General features: G+C 38.3%; 2 protein-coding genes across 3 annotated transcripts; both read right to left on the bottom strand.

The window, feature by feature from the left end:
• LOC18597709 (L-type lectin-domain containing receptor kinase S.4) lies at positions 361–3299 on the bottom strand. The gene has a single exon (XM_007026887.2). The coding sequence runs from the start codon at positions 2633–2635 to the stop codon at positions 584–586; it is 2052 nt and encodes a 683-aa protein (XP_007026949.2). The 5' UTR covers positions 2636–3299; the 3' UTR covers positions 361–583.
• LOC18597708 (ribulose bisphosphate carboxylase/oxygenase activase 2, chloroplastic) lies at positions 5320–8123 on the bottom strand. Of its 2 annotated transcripts, XM_018120736.1 has the most exons (7): positions 7890–8123; positions 7311–7630; positions 7089–7194; positions 6908–6993; positions 6196–6668; positions 5828–6109; positions 5320–5702 (listed from the first exon to the last, which is right to left on the bottom strand). In XM_018120736.1, the coding sequence occupies exons 1-7, from the start codon at positions 7932–7934 to the stop codon at positions 5590–5592; spliced, it is 1425 nt and encodes a 474-aa protein (XP_017976225.1). In that variant the 5' UTR covers positions 7935–8123; the 3' UTR covers positions 5320–5589. The 2 variants fall into 2 exon arrangements, with proteins under 2 accessions (XP_017976225.1, XP_017976224.1); XM_018120735.1 differs by lacking the exon at positions 7890–8123 and having other exon boundaries at positions 7311–7862.

The following is a 13622-nucleotide window of genomic DNA, read 5'->3' as shown; positions in this document are numbered from 1 at the left end:
TTAAATCTCTAGATAAATACTTTCTTTTATTATAATTGATGATAATGGTAGTAAATTTTAATATGATTGATGATGATAGCCAATTTTATTATAGTTGATGGATATTATTGTTTTAATAATTATTTTTTAAAATTTAAATGTTAAAATTATATTTCATTAATAATTATATATATTTTAATTTAATTGTATTTCTTGACTCATTTAATAAATGTGTTAAATATATCATATTACACGTTTAATAGATATATTTTTATTCATAATTGAAATCTTAATACGTTTAATTATTCCTATCATGTTTACTTTCGTTCTTATAACACTTAATAGCATAGGTTTACAAGACATAATTAAAATACGTAGACATTACGTCAACTCATAAATGCCATTACACGTTAGGCCAAAAGCATTGTCAGTACAGAAAATTTGCCCTTTGAAGAAGAAAGAAGAAGAATCAGAGTGCTGTAACATGTGAAATATCGTTGTCTTTTTGCCTTTGGTAAAAGTTTTCGACAAAGGTTAGTGTATGATACAGCTCAACCTAGGTAAAAACAAAACAAAGATGAAACACTCTTTCCATCACATTACTCTATCTAGTTTCTCGAAGAAGGGAAAGTGGGGAGGTAGAAAGGGAAGCAAAGCTAGTACCGCCGTTACCGTTTTCAATGAATGAACATGAACTCATTTTGTCAAATGATGAGGACGCGAGGGAATGCACAAAAGCATCAAACCCTTCTGCGAAAGCCTTCCCTCCGTCGAATGCCCCCGGTGGCCTCAAGTTTTCCGGTAGTTCAGCCTCTCCGTCGAGAAACCTCAGTACTTGCCTCATGCTAGGGCGTGCCACAGGGACATCATTCGAACAGATTAGGCCTAGTTTAAGTACCATCAACATTTCACCCTGATCGTATTGGCCGTTGAGCCGAGTGTCTACCATCTCAAGGACCATCCCTTGTCTAAACTTCTCCCATACCCAATCAACCAATACTAATTCCTCAGGCAATGCCTTGGGTTCTAGGGGCCTGCGCCCACAGGCAACCTCAAGCAAGAGTGCACCGAAAGCATAGACATCGGAGCTTGTTGTGGCTTTTCCTGTCTTGGGCAGCTCCGGTGCTAGATAACCCAATGTGCCCACCACCCGAGTTGTCCCCGGATTTGAACCGTGTTCATACAATCTTGCCAGGCCAAAATCACCTAATCTTCCATTCATCTCATCATCTAATAACACATTACTGGCCTTAACATCTCTATGAACCACAATTTGTTCATAGCCTTCATGTAAATAGAGAAGCCCAGAAGCAACACCCTTTATAATCCTGAATCTCTGCTCCCAACTCAGGATTGTTTGTGGTTCATCAAACAAAAACTTATCTAAGCTTCCATTAGCCATGAAATCATAGACAAGAAGAAGATCACCTCTTCTCCTGCACCACCCCAACAACTGAACCAAGTTTCGATGGCGAAGCCTTCCGATGCTGGCAATTTCTGATAAAAATTCACGCAAACCCTGCTTTGATTCATGAGAAATTCGCTTGACAGCAACTTCAGTCTTTGCATTTCGAAGTGTTCCTTTGTATACTCTACCAAAACCACCGTGCCCAAGTAAGGTTTTGTCACTGAAGCCATTGGTTGCTTGCTTGAGTTCTTGGTAAGGGTATCTTTGAGGTCCAATCTCCAGCTCCCAATCTTCAATCACATCTGCGTTCTTGATTTTGATAATGAAATAAATGGCAATGGATAGAGCAATTATTACAAAAATAACGGATGAAACTGAGACCCCAACTGTTAAAGCTGTATCCTTTTTTGGTGGTCCGGGGAGTAAAGGCAGAGAGGACAGATCAAGAGCCTGAGCTTGTCCATTGATTTTAAAGCTCCAACCTAGAATATAATGCGAGCTAGCAAGTAACCCTGTTGAAGCTGAGAAACCAACGTACATAAACTCCTGAAAATACGGTGAAAGATCTACATGAAAAGACAAGATCGGCAACCTTGGTCTTGTAGAATTTGGTGCGATCGTTACATTGATGACGTGTTCAACGGAATCATAGTCGATCCAAGCTTGGATTGGTTTTCCACTCTTGAGAGTAAGATTTTGCTTTGTGGAACCATCCGTATAGTAACTGGCAGGAGCCGAGGCATTTGAGTCCAAGCTGTTGAGGTCGATGCCAATATGGTTGTCGTTGATGTCCTGGAACTCAAAATCCTGAACCGTGTCGAACTCAACTGCTACGAGATGGTTTGAGAAGTTACCCATATCAGTTGCGTTGAGGATTCCAAGATACTGACTCGGAAGTGCTTTGAGATCTTTGGAAGCAGTGATTGTGAAAGCAAGGCCGTGACCACCCAGTTTTGGATACTCTGGAACTATAGCCAAAGCGAAGGAGGTAGAAAAGGAAAAAGCTTGGCCATTGCTTGAGTTCTTGAATCTAAATGGGGAGCTATAAAAAGCGTGACCTATTAAACGACTGGTGTCATTGGTCACGCATAGAATCCCGTTCTTCTCAATCTGTGCAATACCTGTTAATGTTAAGTTGTTGGGATTTATGTCTTTGAATCCTGGAAAGTAGAGCTCGGTGGGTTGGGAAGAAGAAGAAGAGATTAAGAGGAAGAAGAGAGTAGACAGAAGTGGGAGGAAATAAGCCATGCTAAGGACAAGAGAGAGTGAAATTGAAGGCACCAGGATCAAAACGTTTATAAATTTGAAAGAGGTTGGTGACAAGGGAATGTGAGCTTTGAAGAAATTATGGTCATTTTTAAGTCGTTTTTGTGGAAAGAGAAAAGGTTGGCGAAGCTCGAAAGAGATCTAATGATAGAGCTTAAAGGGAGAGTGATAAGGCATCAAATTGTGCAATGCTTACATGGGCCAACAGATAGAGCTAACGAGAGAGAGAGAGAGAGAGAGAGAGAGAGGGTGGCGCTTTTGAAATATGGGTTCTGCTTTTGGTTAGGTTTTGGCACAGGCCATACCGAGCCAGAGTCTGAACTACTTACGAGAAAGGAGATTGGGGTTGGCGTTTTGATCTAGTGAAATGAACTGAACCGTGAAAAAAAGGGTTTCATTTATGGTGCATACGTGAGCGTCCTTTTCTGATTAGCCCACACCAACTTTCCCTCTGAAGAAGGGTGAGCCACGTTTGTGGACCTAGACCTGGTCACCGAATAAAAGTTATGAGCTTCTTCTTGTCACCGCAGGAAAGTTGTGAGCTTCTTCTTACTTGCCTTTCAAAGAAACATGTATTGTTCGACCATAACAGGTTGCTCTAAACACAAAACGCAGAAATTTGAAGGTTCAAGTTTAGACCCAATCTTCCACTTTTTAAATACTGTTGAAAAATCTAATAATGAAACATTCTTCTTGATGCTCTCAACAATTTGAATCATTTCATTGAATCGATGCCATAATTAATGTTCTGTCAACCTGTTCTTTTTTATGCAAATCAAGGCCTTAAAAAAAAAAAAAGCAGGGGACAAAAGTTCTTTCCAGTAACGTGCTCTGTTTTTCCTCTTCAATAAATCCATGTTAATGGGAATATTAAAAAAATGTGGTTTGTGTTACTCATATTTTCAATACTAACAACAAGGGCTTTTCTTTTAGAGGTGGGGATTTTAAGATTAAGATTAAAATTTTTAATTGATAATATAAAATTGAATATGTGATGTAAAATTATGGAAACAGACATTGAACAAGGCATGGGGCAAAATATTTTTTTAAGGACAAAGCAGGCCAAAAAGCAGTCCATGGGGCTCATCTGACAGTTTTGAACATTGAAGAATAATTAATGCATTCATTCATAGCAACCATAAAAAAAGAAAAGAAAAGGTTGCAGAAATGAGAATTACAATAAAATTTGCATTCTTCTGTTGCTTTCTTTCTCAGAGAGGTGACAGAAAAGAAAGAAGAGGATAGGAGTGGTTGAGAAATTAAGTAGCTGGTCAAGCTTTACGCCACCACTCCAAGCAAGTTTGAATTTAAAAAATCAATTTAATTGTTGTTTCATCATAAGATCAAGGATTGATCTTACATTATTACAAGGAATTGACAAGATTCAAGTTTCTTGCTGCAATGATTAACCTGTCCCTACAAGCTATCATGTGGTGCGGCAAAGTGTAACTTCGAAATTCCAAGGAATACTAGATGAAAAAATGCCCACTACACTACACTAAGCAAGTTGTCTTCCTTTGATGGGGTAAATCCATTTTCCGAAGGAATTTCAACTTTCAAGAAGCAGCCTAACTAATAGTAGAGACCCAAATTTGAAAACTGCTATACTATTGTTAGCAGCAGTTTGGGATGGAATCTCTCATTTTCAACACAAAGAAGACGGTGATGAGCCACCTTGGCAATAATTTAAGCTCAACATTTTGACTGTTTAGATTAAGATAAGGGTTCAATTCTTCAAACCCATTTGTTGACTTTCTGAAAGAAAAAGGGGGGCGGCGAGGATGACTAGGATGGCTTGGCTTGGGGACAAAACAAAGGGTTATTAAAAACGTATTGGGCTACTGCTCCCCATTAGTTTAATCACCAGATCAACTTGCAGTTGAAACCTTTTATTTCATGGATATTAAACTAATGAAAACGAATAAAGGACAATTGCCGTTAAGTTATGCAGATTTAGCCCCACCTAATGTCACGCAGACGAGATGATGATTCTCTTGTCTGATATGACCCTTGTTGAGACTGGAGAACATACCCCCCCATCTCGGGTTACTGCCGCTATCTTAAAAAGTTGGACCAAACCCCGAATCCTGAGAAACCAAGCAGAAGAGATGAGTTCACAGATTCATTTCTTTACAGCCTGGATTCTGTGTGTATTGGACATTTCAATACCAGCGGGAGGAGACAGCTGAAACAGCGTACTCGCCCTAAATTAAGCTGAACTTTTTAACAGATAATAAGATATTGCAAATAGTTGGAGCTTGGGATGCTTTTGGACAAGGTTTATCAGCACCCTTCTGACAATTAGACTTCAGCATGTGCTTCTTATTTAAAAAATGGTTCGATTATTTAACCACTACTGACAATAATAGCGTTGGTCATTTATATACTGGCCACAGCTCTTTCCGCACAAATCTGTAAGTGACGTATGAAGAATAAGATCGGCCCATTTAAAGCTACATCGAGACATCAGGTGGGCTGGGTCCAAGTTCATTTTCTAGCCTGGGGCAGAAAGTTTGCAAGGTAACTCTATGGGGTCAATACTATGGCTTGCTGTTGGCTTGTTGCCGTACATTTTATGGTACTCCATGACCTTGCCTTCCGGATGGTCCCTCTAGAAATTAGAAAACAGGTGCAACAGCAAATCCGGATATCATACAAGTAGCACATAGTTTAAGGGTCTGATTTACTTAATCATCTCACTGATGGAAACTTCACAGCTCTCAATTCCTAAAAGATACACACACTAATATGGATGATGAGAGAGTGTCATTGTAATTCTTATACACGAAAATGTTAATTAAGTTGTATAACTATAGGGATTAAATTATGGTAACAAAGAATACTATATGCTAAAACACAATTAAAAATTAAGATACTACTCTATCCAACAGAGTAGGTCAATCATTCTTAGAGATAATTCTCTCTTCATGACATGTTTAACTATAAACGCAGCTCCCATCATCACTTCTGGCAGTTGGATCGAAGTTTGTTGCTGATGGATCTGTGCAGCCTTCAGGGACAGGCAGATTAACCTGCTGAGCTGCTTTGCCTGCATCCAAACAATTATGAAAAGATTAATTATAATCTTCCTATATCCTTTATTGTTTTCATTTATTTATAATCCTAAAGCCAGATGCAAGTCACCATCAAGGCCTCTAGGATCAAGGGTCTAACCATAGAAGCTTCCATTCTCGATGGCATCATCATTAGCATCTCCAAGAGCTGCCTCTTTCAAGTACTTATCAGCCAACTGGACTCTCTTTACATTCTCCTGTTCTTGGACAAGCATGTTTCCATACTCAAGTAGCTTCTCAAGAGTCATTTTTGGCTGCTCAAACGTTGGAGGGCCCTCCTTTGAATTCACCAGCCTTTTCCCAACATTTTGTACTCCAACTTCTGAAACCCATTTCCTCACTTCATCATCGTATACTCTAGCCCTGAGGGCACCGAAGAAATCTGCAATAAGTATGCATATTAGTATTCTCCCATCAATTTCATTTTTGCACTTATTAGAAGGTATCCTTAAGGTAAGGAAGGCATACCAATAGATTGTCCAGGGAAAGTGTCAACAAGCTTGACGATGTCTTCATAAGGAACATGGTCGGTTTTGAAAATACCAGAGCACACACCAATCCTATCTTCCCGAGTAGGAGCCCAGTAGAATTTCTCCATACGACCATCGCGGATGAGAGGAGCATACAATGTGGAGAAGTCATTACCAGTGACTATGATAGGAACACGGGGGTTCTCTTCCTTGTTGTACATACCAGGGAGCTGAACATTTGTTGGGTTATCGGCAATGTTCATCAGGGTAGCATTCACCATTTGATTGTTGACTGTATATTGGGTGGTTCCACCCATCCTTCCAGCACCTGCATCAAGATCGTTGATGAAGAGGCAGCACATCTTTCCCTTCCTGATGATGTCTGCTGCCTCACGATACCTTTGTCTGATCAATTTTGCAGGCTCCCCAGCATTCCCGCTTTCCAATTCACCAGCACTCATCATAATGGGACTGCTATACTCATGGTCATAGGATCAAAGAGTAAGGATATTAAATATCTAAATGAATATTTGAAAGTTTTACTCTTTTACAAATCAATTAAGCACATTCTGCCAAACATGTTGCCAAAAGAACTACTAATAGGCTCACAAATTTTCAATTTTCTCCCTCTTTTTCAACAATTTTCCTGAATCATCAAAGATTCAAAGTGAAGAAAGCAATAACAATAAAAAAAAATTACATTAACTTACTTGATTCCCATCTTGGCAAAGACAAGCTCACATTGGAATGATTTCCCTTGACCTTTACCTCCCCAAATACCCAAGATGAGAGGCACCTGTCACAGTAATTCACAAATTATCCAACTTTCTTGATATTCAACAAAAATTATACAGCTGATTGAACAAATCTCAAGACATTCTATCAACACACCTTAATGTTTGGCAGGCTCAAGAAATTTTTGGTGATGTGAACAACAACCTTGTCCATGAAAGCAGGAGCAATGTAGAACCCATCCATGGTATTGTCCAAGTTGTACCTACAAACAGTTCAGCAATATTGTTCCTTGTCAAAATTCAATCTCACACTGCAATTCCATGCAGTAGTCTTAAACTTACATCAATTGTGAGATTCCTTAATTAATTAGCCACTTACATGCGAAGGCCTTGGCTGATGTAGTCATAGGAACTCATGATAGCATGGTGAGTTCCTGTCCCCATAGAAGCCTGGAAGAGAGTGTCCACCATTCCCTTTCCTCTTGTAATATCCTGTTGGTCATCAGATTCATCATAGGCAAGCCCCTTCCACCTGTCCTTTGAGGTCTGCTTTGACTCATCATATTCAGCAACAACCTTGAAATTTTTTGGAGAAACCTTCCGGTGGCTGATCTTGGAGGTAACCTTCTTCAGAGTGTTTCCCAAGAACGCTGAGCTTGGAAGTGATGCTGCTGCAGGCCCAGAGCCATTCAAGTTCCACTGCAACAAAGACACTCCCTTTTTTACTACCGCACCACAAGATTGTAACAAAACAACCGATTCCATATCCTTAAGAAAAGAATTCACAGTTTGCAAATTCATTCTTTTTCCATTTTCTTCTTCTAGTTGAAGTAAGACCCAGAAGTTTGAAAGACGATAAAAACTATAAAAGAGACAGTTAAAAGGTCTACAAAGTCGAGAGATGCTACGGCAATGACTAAGACAAGAAAGCAAATTAGGGCGGGAAAAAACATAGTACCGGCACCCTGTTAACAGCTCCTACGGCTGAGACAGCAGTAGCCATGACTCAACGGCTGAGATCAGAATTAGGAATGGGCTTTAAATGGCAACACGACGAAATGAAACTGAAAACAAAATCTCAACAAAACAGTTCTTGGAGTGTTGTGGATTTGAAGATGGAAGATTGGTTGGGTGGGGAGCTTTATAGGGACGAGTTATAGGAGGGCGGAGAACAGTGGGAGAAATCCTGTGGATTGGCTTACGAATTGGCTGATGGCCACACAATAAAGATTTTGGAGTTTTATTACTACGTTGGTTCTGGAATATGGGGCCTGTTACACTTGGGATGGCAATGGTTAAGAAAGGTTTTTTATTTTAACAGCCTTTCTTATCCTCAGAGTGGAATGTAATCTTTGGCTTGTGGAAGATGCACCCTTCCCAGAGTAAATTTAGATTGAATCCAAAGATAGGAAAGATAACGGCAACTCCAGAAACTTCTGCCTCTGCGCAATGTAAAAAAATTAAAATAAATAAATAAAAAATGCAACGTGGCAAACTACAGGCCAAAAGCATTCATTCTTTTGGTTTCCCAAGTGCAAAAAACACAAGGCTAAGACAACTTTCGTTATCTCATCCATTGTTATCTGTAGCTTGGGCATTTACTTGACAGAGATGTCAGCTACTGGCCCTGATTCTTGACCTTGTGATCCTTTTCTTGAGGAAGAAAATCCAGGATTGCCATCATTTACACTTTGCAGTTCCAAACCCTTCCATGCAATTCTATTTTGTCGAATGGCTCATCATCTCTGACATAATTCAATCAGTTAGTGTTCTTTTTTCTGTATGCTGAAATTTCCAGAATTGGGAACTTGCCCAACTTGCTATAACCATAGGCCTGAATTCATTGATATTTAGACCTTTGGGCTTAAAATAAGCCTGTCTGGAAAGGTAAATATGTTGTCTGCTTATAAATGCAATCAGAATATGTTTTAATTCCTCAAAAAATTTATGCTTAATCACACAGATTATGTGTAAAATATATTAAAAATGGAATGATATACGTGTTATGTATCTTTAAAAGATAAATTCACATTTAGAAATAGCAACTAGCTGACATAAAGGTGAGTTGATGATTTGGTTGGCGGCCTTTCATTAGGTTGGGTCTTTGGTCTTCCTCCAATGTGAGCTGATTTTCCGCCACCGAAATACTTGAAGTTGGGTAGAATTTGCCAAAGAAGTTATGAAATCCATGTTGCCCGCATTAACGAGCTTGTTAATCTGTAAGCTCAAAATTTGAATATTTGGCAGGTTCCACAGTAATGGAATTTGGCCACTGAAACTGTTATTAGAGAGATCAACACGAACTAAGTTTGAAGCATTGCCTAAAGACGGTGGTATGCGTCCGGACAAAAGATTTCCTCCCAAGTAAAGGGTTGTTAAGCTAGTTAAAGTAGTAAACATATCTGGAGGGAGGGTACCAGTGAGTCTATTGCCAGCCACAGCTAAGGCAATCAACGAGGAACTATTGAACAATGAAGGTGGGATTTCACCAGAAATGCTATTAAGGCCGACCTGAAGGTTGATTAAAAAGGGGAGGTGACCCAACCCTTCCGGTATCTGTCCATGTAGGCCGTTTGACATTAGAATTAGATTTGTCAAAGAAGAGAGATTCACAAATGAAGATGGAATAGGGCCTGTGAGAAAATTTTGAGCCAAAGATACGTCTTGAAGCTCTGAAAGTGAACCTAATTCTTTTGGAATGGTTCCTTGGAGCCTGTTGATTGACAGATCAAGAAGAGTAAGTCTAGTACATAAACTTAAAGATGATGGTATTGTGCCTTGAATTTGGTTAGAACCTAGAATCAGTGTTCTTAACCGGAAAAGCTGACCCATTTCTTGCGGAAGGTTTCCAAGAAAACTGTTGTTTTGAAGGTTCAAGTAGTTAAGAAAGGAGAGGTTGCCAATATGAAGAGCAATGATACCCACAAGTCCATGGTTTTCAAGGTTGATACCTGTAACTCTCTGCTTAGTGACATTACAAGTAACTCCGGTCCAGTTGCAGAAGGAAGTACTCAGATTCCAGGTCCCAAGAACTCCGAGAGGATCACGACTTATCTCAGACTTAAATGCAAGAAGGGATTCCTGGTCAGTGTTGTTGTTGAACCTAGGTAGACCTTGGGAGCCGCCCAGCAATGGTTGGATAATGAGGCTGAGGAGAATCAAATGGTGGTTTCTGCGGCCATTTCTGTTTACTTTGGGCTTGGCTACCTTAAGATGGAGGATCCATTTAAATAAAAAAAACTAAAGTATTTAAAATATTGAAAATCTACTGTGCATATATGATGTCGTCATGACATTATTTGTCTTAGCTGCATAATCTACAAAGAAGAAAAACAACAAACTCGAAATACTAGATTTTACTTGTACATTCAATCATGGTTATTGCAAATCACGCTCGCTTGCTCTTTGTTAGAATTGAGATTTTCCTTGAAGTCTTGTTAGATTGTTCCTTGAGGATTAGTTTCTGGTCTCTACAGACTAACATCTCTCTGCTGCAGCTTAGTGGCAGACAATTAGGCATGCTTATTGTGACTTATATTACTTGTTTATGTTTATTAATTTGGTTTTAGTTGATAGCTTGTTGACTTAGCTTAGTGCTAGTCATACTTTATGCGGATTTACTTATCAAATTCTGAAGATCAGTTAAGGTATTTTTGAATCTTTAGGCTTGTATTTGTATCAGCAGCCACTGAATGAAATCTCCATCAGTTTTGTTGCAGCTTGTTTCCTTACTCTTTCTTCTCTTAGCTTCTGGTGTCTCTTATTATAATAGTTTCTGGTATCACTTTGTACATGCCTTATTGCCTGAATACTATGTTACATAAACTAAGGATGCGGTGTCTGCCTGTCCAGTATATCATGTTTCAGACAAAGTTTTACATTAATTTAAAAGATTCAAGCGTTATATTCATATGAATAATAAAATGTTCAATAAATATAAAAAAACACTTTAAATTAAAATGAATCTTTTGGTATATGTTCTAACAATTCATTATTCATACATATATAACGCTTAAACCATGATTCACAAATACACTAATCTCTTTCAGAAATCGAAAACAAATAGTAAGAATTTTTTTTAAAAACAAAAGTAATAGCAAATTCTTTGTGTTTGAAATGTGTTGTCAACTATTTCGGTGTTGACTGAAAAGCATGGATGGTGAGGACTAAATCCTCAATCTTTTGTGATATGAAAGGTGTCCCTTTCTCCCTCAAGTTGAATTTGTAAGGTTTCAAGGAGAGAAAAGGTAATGAAATTTCGTGGCTACCCAACAAATCATGGCCATATTTTATTTTATATTTATTTAAACTGAAATGGGTTGCTGACTTTGTTCAAAGTCAGATATAGCTGCCCGCATGGAAAAAGGGCCACAGATTTTAAAGGGATCTCCCTGTTTGTAAAAGGATCATGTTCTGTTTAATTGGAAACCGACAGTTCTGTTTCTTTTATCAAAACTCAAAGTCAAATGTCAAACTTATCCTACCCAATAGGTTAAGATATTGTTTCTTTCACTCTCTATAGCGTATTTAGTTATGGCATCACATTATCTTTCCACATTTTTCATAGCTGAAAATTGAAAGTAAAGTACTGAGATGATGGATTAATTATGAGATTGAGCAAAGGGTAATAACCTATTTCTAAGAGGGTTAATGTTCTATCGAAGGAAAAGACTATTGGTGTGAATTGAGCATTAAAATCAGTCAATATGAATACTAATTTACCAGTTTAACTAGTGTTCATTCTTAGTTAATTAAGAGATGAGTTTTTAGTTTATAAATATGAATGTTTTATATTTTATTAACTTATCTTTTTGAAAGGAAGATAATGTATAGTTTCGTGATAAGGTGATATCAGAGTCAATTTGGACTCAATTTTGATATCACACCAAGCATTTCAATGCACAAAATAGATAAGGTAACTCCATTTGTAACGAGGATATTGTAAATTTAAATGAGAGAAAATGTTATGAGATTTCATATCGAATAAATAAAAAAAAATATTGAATTTATAAATGTGATTGTTACATACTTAAATAAATTAACTTTTTGTAAAGAGAGTAATGACTCGTAACATATGCATCAGCAACGCATCCATGTTGCTACTAACAAAGGTTTCATCTTATGGTAAGAAGTTCAATCTTAACAACAAGTCATTTTGGGCTTGAATTTGTTGATTTTGTGCTGCTATTAATCTTGAATGTACAATTTCATAACCATTAAATTGAAAAATTTTCCATCCTTGTCTCTTTGTATCATTCCAACCAAGCAAAGCCTAAGCAAGCTGCCTATTTGCAGATCCCTCATCAAGAACATCACACAGGTTTTGATAACCCCCTCTTGCCTGTTTGCTTCCCCTTAATATCAAAACATGGTAGCCTCTTCTTTTCTAAAGAATGCATTATATACACAGCCAAATTCAAGCCCTCACCATTCTGTTTCTGCATGGAAAACATGAATCTTTTGGCAAAAAAACTAAAAGAAGAGAAGTTTATTACAGTTTTAATTACAGGTTTAATTCAACCCCCGAATAATCTCATCATAAAATCTATGACTCACTTCCTGCATTTCCCCTGCTTCAAGAAGGGATTGAAAAAGAACATAAAAGAATCAACCAATCAAAGTATATTAAGAATAAATAAATTAGACAAAGAAGAAGAAGGAAGAGCCTAAACTCAAATAAAAAACTAAATGGCAGCTTACTCCAAGGTAAGCCCATAATCATGATCATCTACCACCGTTGGCACCCCTCTCCCGCCGGTTCTCGTATCTATATATACAACTCAATCCCACCAAAACCTCCACAATCGCAGCCTCCGTTTTCTCCAAATCCGAGAAATGTAATGTCTGCAACAATAAAACAGTGGGCTTTGCGTCTAGGCTTTGTTGCTCCAAATTCCTTTCTTGCTGCCACCTCAACGTATCATGCGCCATTGGAGCAAACCATCCTATTATATCCTCCAAGGCATCTTTCCACCCTTCCGCCAAACCATGTTGCCCATCACGCTCCTTAGCATCCCTGCACCAATGGGTTTTCAGCTTCCCTCTCAGCGTGTGTTTCAGGCTTATCGGTAACATCTCGAACATCTGCTCCCGTGCTTCGTCGCTGATGATTGTTGTTGAGTAGAAGTAGTTTTATGCAGAAATCTGTAGGTGAAGTATAAAGAATAAGATCGGCCCATTTGAAGCTACATCGAGACATCGGGTGGGCTCGGTCCAAGTTCATTTTCTAGCCCAGGGCAGAAAGTTGGCATGGTAAATCTATGGGGTCAGATCCTAGCGCTTGCTGCCGTACATTTTATGGTATTCCATGACCTTGCCTACCGGATGGTCCCTCTAGAAATTAGAAAACAGGTGCAACAGCAAATCCGGATATCATACAAGTAGCACATAGTTAAGGGTCTGATTTACTCAATCATCTCACTGATGGAAACTTCACAACGCTCAATTCCTAAAAGATACACACACTAATATGGATGAAGAGACAGTGTCATTGTAATTATTATACACAAAAATGTTAATTAAGTTGTATAACTATAGGGATTAAATTATGCTAACAAAGAAGACTATATGCTAAAACACAATTACAATTTAAGATACTACTCTATCCAACAGAGTAGGTCCATCATTCTTAGAGATTATTCTCTCTCCATGACATGTTTAACTATAAAGAAAAGTCTTGTCTTGGAAAGTG

Source organism: Theobroma cacao, chromosome 5, assembly GCF_000208745.1.
Source record: "Theobroma cacao cultivar B97-61/B2 chromosome 5, Criollo_cocoa_genome_V2, whole genome shotgun sequence".
NCBI lineage: Eukaryota > Viridiplantae > Streptophyta > Magnoliopsida > Malvales > Malvaceae > Theobroma > Theobroma cacao.
Note: the sequence above shows the minus strand (reverse complement) of the source record. Positions and strands in the feature narration are given on the sequence as shown.

Coding starts and splice junctions, on each gene's coding strand:
- LOC18597709 (XM_007026887.2), bottom strand. CDS start 2,635: ATGGCTTATTTCCTCCCACTTCTGTCTACTCTCTTCTTCCTCTTAATC.
- LOC18597708 (XM_018120735.1), bottom strand. CDS start 7,732: ATGAATTTGCAAACTGTGAATTCTTTTCTTAAGGATATGGAATCGGTT. Junction 6,110..6,195: donor TTTCCCTGGACAATCTATTG/GTATGCCTTCCT, acceptor TACTTATTGCAG/ATTTCTTCGGTGCCCTCAGG. Junction 5,703..5,827: donor CGAGAATGGAAGCTTCTATG/GTTAGACCCTTG, acceptor GTTTGGATGCAG/GCAAAGCAGCTCAGCAGGTT.